Source organism: Necator americanus, chromosome III (genome assembly GCF_031761385.1).
Source record: "Necator americanus strain Aroian chromosome III, whole genome shotgun sequence".
NCBI classification, from domain to species: Eukaryota; Metazoa; Nematoda; class Chromadorea; order Rhabditida; family Ancylostomatidae; genus Necator; species Necator americanus.
The window spans coordinates 27639218-27649109 of NC_087373.1; the positions used below are offsets into that span (position 1 = coordinate 27639218).

General features: G+C 40.9%; 2 protein-coding genes across 3 annotated transcripts; both read left to right on the forward strand.

Annotated features, from left to right (window-relative positions):
- RB195_011136 (uncharacterized protein) lies at positions 1 to 2212 on the forward strand (the record flags this gene model as incomplete). Of its 2 annotated transcripts, XM_064192433.1 has the most annotated exons (6): positions 1 to 151; positions 295 to 378; positions 448 to 468; positions 545 to 568; positions 1474 to 1524; positions 2124 to 2212. In XM_064192433.1, 6 exons carry the CDS (start codon positions 1 to 3, stop codon positions 2210 to 2212), a joined length of 420 nt encoding a protein of 139 aa, XP_064050015.1. The 2 variants fall into 2 exon arrangements, with proteins under 2 accessions (XP_064050015.1, XP_064050016.1); XM_064192432.1 differs by lacking the exons at positions 1474 to 1524; positions 2124 to 2212 and having other exon boundaries at positions 55 to 151; positions 545 to 573.
- Positions 2213 to 3588: 1376 nt separating this feature from the next.
- On the forward strand, positions 3589 to 5178 carry RB195_011137 (uncharacterized protein; the record flags this gene model as incomplete). The annotated part of the gene is made up of 3 exons (XM_064192434.1): positions 3589 to 3681; positions 3931 to 4061; positions 5034 to 5178. The coding sequence occupies 3 exons, from the start codon at positions 3589 to 3591 to the stop codon at positions 5176 to 5178; spliced, it is 369 nt and encodes a 122-aa protein (XP_064050017.1).
- Between the last annotated feature and the right edge of the window lie 4714 nt (positions 5179 to 9892).

Here is a 9892-nt window from a genome sequence, read left to right on the forward strand (position 1 = left end):
ATGGGAACTATTCAACGCCTTGTGAACGCTGCATTTTCAAAGTCAGTAGCCAGTATGAAAGTGATTCTGCTGATTTCACTCCTTTTTGTTATCGATGTATTCTCGCTCAACAAAGCTTGGATTGCCGACAATTCTGGAACCAACGTAATCGGCAAGTTCAAATACTTACAACTATTAGTCGCCTAACGATCAAACTAGAATTAAGAGGAGGTTCTGAAGTAAAATCGTAAACTCCAAAGAAACACTTTCTATCATAGTACTTTCCTCCATATTAATAAAGGAATGATTTCATAGGAGACGAAACAGTTCTGGGAAGTAAGGAAGTAAAGAAGAATGTTGGCATGAAAAAACATAAATTTCCTTTCCTTCCTGTTGTAGGTGAGAAATTTTGGCATTAATTTTCTTTATTCTGTTGACTGCATGGTTTAATGTTACTCAAAATTTCAGTAGCCGCTGCGCTCATTGGTGGTAAGACCTCGATCTCTTGTCAAAATTTGTTTATTAGTGAGTTCGACGTTATTGAATTTTTTCGGTGCTTTTTTAGGGTTTGTAGCGGAAGCCGTGAAAGGTTAAAGTTTGGGTTAAAATGAAACACTGTTGTGTGAGAGGACATGAATAAAGTAATTGGACAATAAAGATTTTCTTATCTACTTTGGTTTACCATCGATTGTTGTCCCGTTTTTGTAAAAACAGGAGTCCGGATAGGCTTGGCTACTAAATTGCTTAAATCGCATAAAAAATTAGTCCTTCATTGCTGTATTCTTTTTTTTTGTGTTTTCACTGTTTTCACTGAGTTTTTGTCTTATGGTTGTCACATTTTTTTACGTGATCAAGCGCAATAGGTAAACAAACAACTAAATGAACAATAACACCACTTGGAATTTGAGGGCAGTTACTCTCACGACCTCCTCCTCTCACTGAATTTCATGTGGCTCGAGTAGAAATAGTAGCTGCACAGTGGCTATCATTATCGATGAATAACTAGCTAAGCATCAAGTTACAGCTTTCCTCTACTCTTGAGAGGAGAGAAAAGAGAAGCCAGAGAGTGTTTCATGGTGGATTCTTGTCTTGTCTTGTAATTCTCATTAAATGCAGCAAAAACGCGGGAAGCTGAAATCAAGGAACAAGAGGAGCAGTCTATTCGACAAACTGACTCGTTACGCAGTTGAGGGTAATGAAATCCACCTTATGTTTTCATTTTATTACTCTGGTGGGTGTGAAAAGTTGCGGTGTCAGGTGAATTGAGACATCATGCTCCCAGAGCCTCATATAGCTATATTTTAAAGGGTATTGTGGGATTTCGCTGCCATCCTTGCAAACTGAGCACCTCTCGAATCCTATCTTCAAGTAAAAAGAAGGGAGGTTTGAGAACTGAGGCGAACACTATCCTAACCATCTAGTGGACTTCAACCTAGTTTTTCTTACTCTTCAATTATTCTGAGAGATTTCCTTCCTGACTCATTTGCACTTCAGATCCTTCTATCCATCATCTCACACTACTTTCACGACAGCAAATTCCAAAAGGTAAAACTAATAGCACTTCTTTTTATTCACCGATCACAAATCCACCATCTCAGGGGAGTGAGAAAAACTGCATAATACCATGCATGCACGAATATGTAGTCTGAGCAAACTTCTATCACTTCAGCAGTCCACTTTTCACTCTTTTTTTCATCTGTCTTTTATTTTTGTTCCAGAAAAGAACGAAAAGGTTTCGTGAAGTTACCTCATAGGACGCTGAACGAAAACACGTGTAGCCTAATATCGATCGGTTTTCGACAGCTTGTGCTTCTTTTCACATTTTCTGCACAGGAATTCCCAGCATACGTCAAATGTTTCCAATTCAGTTGAACACTTCCGAGGAGAAGCTTCAAACATTCATTTTGCTGGGAAAAAATTCCCTCAGCTTTTTTTTTGTTTCTTGGAAATATTTCAAATATGTAACGCAGTAGTCTCCAAGCCGAGACCACTGCGTTACTTATTTGAAACACTATTGTGCCAGACACAAGGACAAGAAAGAAAAGGGGTCACTAGAATTTCGCTAGAACTTTGTAGGTTTATAGGCAAAGTTGACTTTTTTGCACTATCATGTGGTGAGTTAACAGGTCAGTCTCCCGTTACAGAAGCTGAGAAATCGTCAAGCGGATTCTTTTCCTCAACTCCAGAACGCTATAGTTCAACAACGGTTACCAACTTAACGCAGGACAAATAAGCATTTCTGGCGGCGGGGCTACGCGGACTCAAGTTGGACGGCTTAGCAAGTTTTGGTAACACTGAACACCTAACCATCGTTAGGAAAGAACAAAGAGCAGGGAAACTTGAATAAAAAGCATTTTAAAAATGTGGAATTCAGACTAAATTGTTAAAAAAGGATAAAAATGAGGAAAAACTCCGGATCAAAAATAAAACACGGATAAACCCATGCTTAGTGATGTTAATGGGAAAATATCTCGCTCATAGTCTCTGAAACAATGAAAGGCATATCATATCTAGCCTATCTTCATAGTTTCGCCTCACTACGGAGCACCAGTAGCTCTCTAGCTTTTTTCTTTGACACAACTTTTCATAAATAAGAATTACAGTTTTTTGAAGGCAGCATACGATTAACGTGGTATACATTACTTAAAGAAAGCCTCTATACGGTGTCGTAGATTGCGGAAGGCCATGTGCTTGCCGAGATGAGAACTCTCAAACTTCTTTTCGACTACGCTCTGAGGAAGAACATTCCTATGTCAGATATCGAAAACCTAGAACTGTTTGGGAGGTCGCGTTTGACTCTGATCACCGTTCAGTTCTTCTCAGCCTCAAGGTACATTTCCACAAGAGGAACCGTGGAGCTCCTCTTCAACTGAAAATTGACATTGCAAGTTGCGTCACCAGCTGCAGAAAGACGGTGAAGACGAATGGGCATCAAGAGCAAGGGAGTTTGAAAAGCCGTGGGAGGACAAGAACTCGTGGAAAGTCTATGCTTTCTTGATAGTCCAATTTAAGCAACAGCCAAGATTGTTAACAAACTTTATTACGGCTAAAGTTTCGACGTCGTCGCCTTCGTCAGTCTGGAAAGTCAGATCATTTGTGATATCCTCTCAAATGCTTCATCCAGATCAAACCATCATTCCCTAAGATGCTACATCCAAAACCGAAACCAAAAGAGTCGAAATCGTTGTGCTTACCTTAGGTAGCCACGTTTCCGTGATATTAGTGGACCTCCGCGTGATAAAATCGCTCCGCTAATACTAAATAGGATGAGACCCGCATATGACTCCGTAGATCGAAACCCGCAAAGGTCTCGATACAGAGCCAGCGCGTTGGTCACGGCTATGCATTCTTCCTTTCTGTTCATTTTTGGACTTTTAGCGTTTATCCAAAATGCCTTCAAAGTTCTGCTAGCTATAATTTCGGGTTCGTACGTTAGGATAGTGGCAGCTATGCAGAAAGGAGCATTTTCATGACATTTTCTGTGGTGGGTTCCGAGAGTGGTTGCTGCGTTTGAATGTTTCATCCCATCTAGACATCCTTTAATACGGACACAAAGATGTCAGCAAGGAACCACCGACAAAGTCGGATGTTCTGGTCTGTATTCAAAAGATGAAGAATGGAAGATCTGGTGGAGACGATGGAATCAGCGCAGAAATGCTGAAATCTATTCCTCCACCTGGGATTCGTAAACTAGTGAAGATTGTAAGTTCAATATAGATCGGCGATAGAATATCTGACTCGAGGTGAGATGCCATCATAACATTCCGCATGAAGTATTATTCATCACGGACCCCAGAAACTATTGATGAATCTCATTGTTACGTGTTATGTATAAGGTCTCGGAGCGAATCATCCTGGACCGGCCTATCAAACACTGCGAAGAAGCACGCACGATGAGGAAGCTGGCTTTCGTCCTGGTCGATCTACGATGATCAGGTGTTCATCGTTAAGACAGTGATCGAAATCTGGAAGCGGTATTCGAAGCAAATGCAATTAGCCTTCCTAGACTTTGAAGCCGCTTTCGAATCTCCTTATCGAGGCTGTCCTCACAACATGCTTCGCGCAGATGGAGTACCAGGCAAGTTTGTTCGCTTGTTTGATAACATAAAATGTTTGACATAAATCAACGAACAACTGATGCAGTTCGAACATCAATCGGATGTACAACACCGATTGAAGTGGTAACGGGAATAAGACAAGGCGCAGCCCTTCCTGTTCAACTTCGTTATCGACAACATGCGAAGAACAGTCGCTCAGTATCCTGCAGACACCGCTTTAGCACCATTAGGGTGCACTTTAGCCGATCTCGAGTTCGTCTCAACGGTGTTGTTATAGTCGCAGAAAGCTGTGCGAAAATTCAACATGTTGACAACTTTGTATCAAAGCTAGCTGCAGCCTAAGGACTACTTCTACGCCCCAATGAGTGCAAGCAGATGTGGATCGAACTCTTGGATGAGTTCTTTTATTTGGCTTGTATGCTGAAGAACGATTGAGATTCAGCAGAAATTCGCTAAAACCACATCTCCATTAACCTCCTTAACAGAATGCCTGTGATCGACCCCCATCACCAACGAACTGAAGCTCTGAATCTAGCTATCCTCAATTCGTCCCATGATGTCGGGTGAAGCTAGAAGAAGCCATCCGGCCACAACAGGAAGTTCTTGTCAGAGGTGAGAGGATTTGAGGAAACTCGGTGTGGAAAGGCAGCTCTGGCGAGACGTAAGACTTCGCAGGATATGGAATAGCCACGAGTGGTTGTTTCGAAGCTCTCGCAGGAGATCGAGAAAGGTGGGCATTTCAAGGACGACACACCTCGGGGAAGAAACGGGTAATCGCGTCAGGCGATCACATCAACCCGCCAATTAATTCTGGTAAGCCAGGAAACGCGTAGGGAAATAGGAGATACTCAATCAGTGAATAATCTTTAAAATCAAGGGGTTTTCCAGCAGAGAAGTATGCTCGCTGAATGAAGCGACCACAACGAAATTGCCAACTTCGAAGGCATGATGTGGTAGGAAAAAGGAGCAGCCGGGGTAATTCGAAAGGAATTCCAGAGGGGATGGCGAGAAAAATGAAGAAGAACACAAGGAGGATAGTGTTATGAAGATCAAGGATAAGGAGAGGAAAATCGTAGCGATAAGGGAACATGCAAAACTTCAACTAACCTCTCCATCTAAACCAGTAAGAATCAAGTCCTAAAGGTAGGAGTTTTGAACTTTTGTAAGATCACTGATTAAGTTACTTTTCTCTAGTGCATCAATCCTGGACGGAAAACTATCACCACACTCTCAATAAGAAACTTTGGTTAAAAGTTCCTCATTGTGATTTCCAGTAAGACGGAGGAATTGTGATTTCCAGTAAGACGGCGATGCATAAAGACGATTCGATGTGATTATCGAATTCGGTACGAATTCTTGCTGGGCAGCAAGCAAAAACATTTATTAAATATTGAAATACAAGTATATGTTCACGTTTAAAGAGTATGTATCAACTGATGTTTAAACGTGAAACAAAAAAATCAATAAATAATGCTTTGGAGACCGGCCAAAAACTTGCTCCTTCCATATTAGATCCCATCATTCTTCCAGAGCTTCTTCTAGAGCAAGCGTCTGGGCGGTGGGACCCCCGTTCAGCTCCCCAATATAGCTGAAAATCATAATCTGATTGCGCTACAAAGATACTCCGGAAGTGACTTGCAATCGACCGAGATCAATTGAGGACTGATCTGCTTTCGCTAATAACATTTTGTGATTTTGCTGCATGAATCAGCAACTTTAAATTGGGCTGTATCATCTTATCGGGAGTACAAATGCCAGGAAGTTCTTTAGAAAATAGAAAGACGTTCAAAGGCAGTTGGTTAGTGATATATTCTGCTGATAAATGATGTCTGAGTGCTGGTGTAGTCAGGTCAAAACAATATGAAGCGCGGTGCAGTTGCGCAGTTGTCTGTGCTAGAAGCGGTGCCACCGACTGGGATCGTCGTGGGACCATCGCGAACTGCTGCGCAGAGTGGTCCGATATCTCGTTGATCTCAACCGCTTCGCTCCACCTCGCCACCTCGAGGCTAAGTAGCAATGAATGTACTTATGGTCCCGTTGTAATTATCATTGCAATGTTTTCTTCTCTTCAAATGTCTGTGTTATCTTTGCATATGTTGATTTTTGAAAACCTCTGGTTAAACGTATGATTAAACGTATTTATTCTTAATGGTGCTTCGTTAGAAGTGGGTGTATGTGTCTTGATTAATGTCTGCTAAAATTAGCCAAACCTAGCAGGAATGGAGTTGATGTTTTCGGATTTTTTCGCAGAAAATTTGCTTACAGTAATTGCGTGAAGAGGAGATGAGATAACTAAGCCTACCAAAAGGCTTAGAAGTACGGTGACTCTGCTTTTTCTGGAATATTCCAAAACGATTTCTGCACATTTTTTAAACTACGAACCACGTAAGTAGCGTCGATCAACTTAATTCTTTAGGTATTTTTGCTTTGATAAAAGCTCTTTGTTTTTCGCAAAATCGTTTGCGTATAGAGCGATCCCATCTCCTTAGCTGTGGGTGCGAACGTGGAAAAGAGCAAATTCCAAAGCCTCTTGGAGCTTTTCCGACAGGACGCTGGCGATGACCACCATCAGGAACAGAAAATCCGAATTTACTGCTCTGGAGAAGGGATGAGACGATTTCTTTCATTTGAACTTCTTCTGAACCAGCGCCGCTTGCTTCCTCTGAAGGGAAAGGGGCGTGTCATCTTAGAGCGCTTTCTTAAGGGGTCTGATATTCCATTACGGAATTGAGTTATTCCATTATGGAATCCAATGGAGAGTTTTCGGAATTGGTTGTGAAAAAACTGAATCCACATCTAAGGAACTCATGGACGCTCCGTAGCAGGACGCTTCGCGCATTCTCTACCAAAGTGTTTTTTTAACCTCAGACAACCAGCGATATCCCATTCGAACCAAGTTGGAGGCTTCCGATTCCAATGACAATGAAGGAGAGCTTGCAGAACTGAGGCAATAGTGCTCAATAATATGATCCTTTGAATGTTGTAGTGCAAATTTGGGAACAAAATCCTGTAGTAAGATCAGTGGCGCTCATGGCTTACCGTTAAGTTAATAACAACGACGGAGAATCAAATAATAGCTGAGCAATAATTGTTACTCATCGGAGTACTCGGGGCTAAAAATGAAATTTACGATGACAGTTCGCCGTATTGATACTGGATGATCTCATTATCAGCTATCTCTGATCCCAGTGGATAAGCACATCGCAATCAAAATGCATAAAATCGGGTTTATTTATTGCATCCAACCAACCACCATATTATAAAGTATCAAGGTAATACTTTTTGTGTTCGTAAATACGGTAGCGGAAGTAGAGTGAGTCGCTCAGAGGATCAGAAATAATTTCGAGCAGTGGGAGTCAAATAAATTATCGGGTGCAGCTAAAGAAAGAACAGCCTAGCAGCGACAGATTTGTAGCAGATACCCAGCGCTGTTCGGCAAAGTAATGCCCCCGCTCTTGCTGGAGTGACTTGCGTTCCATAGACTATTAATAGCGCCCTAATACGGTTTGAAATCACTCGGGAAATTTCATCCAGAAAACATGACGTTCTTAGCGAGTGACGAGTTATTAGAAGATATTTCTCTCGCTAGCACGCTATCTGAATAAGGCCCATAAATTTTCCTCTCGTACTTTTTCGGACAGGCGTAAAACTTTGGAAGTATTTGGATATTACGATGTGTCTTAGGCGAGAATAAAGATTGAGGAAAGGAAATAGAAAAATCATTCTCCTCTGAAGCAACTGGATTTCGATAATCAAATTTCAATTTTTGTCTTTCTATCATATGTTGCATATGGTAACTGTTAAAATCTATTGATTGTGTTCGACACCAATTTGGAATTGTTTGAAATAATTTGAGCCAGCCGATATACTAAGGTGGTGCCTCAGTTCCCCTAGGTGAATCCTAAAAGAACTCCAAAATCCAAAATTTTTTGGTAGGATGAAAAGCTTTGTTGGGCCTGAGCGATTTCAAACCATCGACCCCAAAAATGTATTAATGACTTTCTACCACTGAGCTTCACTCTTCTAGCAGAGTTTTCTGAGGTCTTAAATTGTCGGTAGTAACCCGCTGAAGGAGAGAAGAGGTGCAGTCTCTACCTCGTCCAGAACTAGAGGATAACATTGGTAAAGCTTGTCAAACATAATCACATACGCTTTGAATTAATCAATTCCAGACTGGCTATAAATAATACTCTGCACCTCAACTGGTCTCAGGTATTTATTGAAGACTACTGTATTTGGCATTTTACTCCCATTTTCGTCTGCTTAAGGACTCATTAAGAATCATGGATAAAAAGCTGTGGGAAAGGAAATATTTTGATGCAGTAATTGTGTTGTTCAGCTGAGGTTAGAAAATCAGCATGAGAGCTGTAACTGGGTTGAAGTAGACAATAGCGCGGTAGCTCTCCGATTCTGCATGCAACAAATTCCAAATACTTTTTCGCCACCAATATGCTTTCAAGATCCTCCGATGAAATAAGCAGATGGAGTGTAGGCAGTGAGACCGCAAATTCATGCATTGCTTCGGGAAGATTAGAAATTTTAATTTGTACCAATTCTTAACAACGGATCCAAACTTCTTAATTAATCCATCAGGAATACCCATAGCTCTCTTTGTAAGCAATACAATGCTTTAAAAAATGAAGTAAAAAGCAAGAAGTATCGGTGTTCGCATCTGCGCGGTAAAAGTTATCCAAGTGAGTCAACAGCTTCTCTGTAGGTCAAGCTTGATTTTTTCAATGATTCCCTTGGAAAGGAATATAATGGAGCTCTCAACTAATTATCTAATATTGATTGTATTTCCGATCAGCTATCATGACCGATCGATGTTCAACGCTGCTCCTGCTCGAGTTCATTCCTGAAATAAAATGGACAACAAAATTGTTCCGCTGTGACATTAAAACATACTATTTTATATGAAAGCTCCCGATCAAACAATTCCAAATTGGTGTCGAACACAATCAATAGATTTTAACAGTTACCATATGCAACATATGATAGAAAGACAAAAATTGAAATTTGATTATCGAAATCCAGTTGCTTCAGAGGAGAATGATTTTTCTATTTCCTTTCCTCAATCTTTATTCTCGCCTAAGACACATCGTAATATCCAAATACTTCCAAAGTTTTACGCCTGTCCGAAAAAGTACGAGAGGAAAATTTATGGGCCTTATTCAGATAGCGTGCTAGCGAGAGAAATATCTTCTAATAACTCGTCACTCGCTAAGAACGTCATGTTTTCTGGATGAAATTTCCCGAGTGATTTCAAACCGTATTAGGGCGCTATTAATAGTCTATGGAACGCAAGTCACTCCAGCAAGAGCGGGGGCATTACTTTGCCGAACAGCGCTGGGTATCTGCTACAAATCTGTCGCTGCTAGGCTGTTCTTTCTTTAGCTGCACCCGATAATTTATTTGACTCCCACTGCTCGAAATTATTTCTGATCCTCTGAGCGACTCACTCTACTTCCGCTACCGTATTTACGAACACAAAAAGTATTACCTTGATACTTTATAATATGGTGGTTGGTTGGATGCAATAAATGAACCCGATTTTATGCATTTTGATTGCGATGTGCTTATCCACTGGGATCAGAGATAGCTGATAATGAGATCATCGAGTATCAATGCGGCGAACTGTCATCGTAAATTTCATTTTTAGCTCCGAGTACTCCGATGAGTAACAATTATTGCTCAGCTATAATTTGATTCTCCGCCGTTGTTATTAACTTACCGGTAAGCCATGAGCGCCACTGATCTTACTACAGGATTTTGTTCCCAAATTTGTACTACAACATTCAAAGGATCATATTATTGAGCACTATTGCCTCAGTTCTGCAAGCTCTCCTTCATTGTCA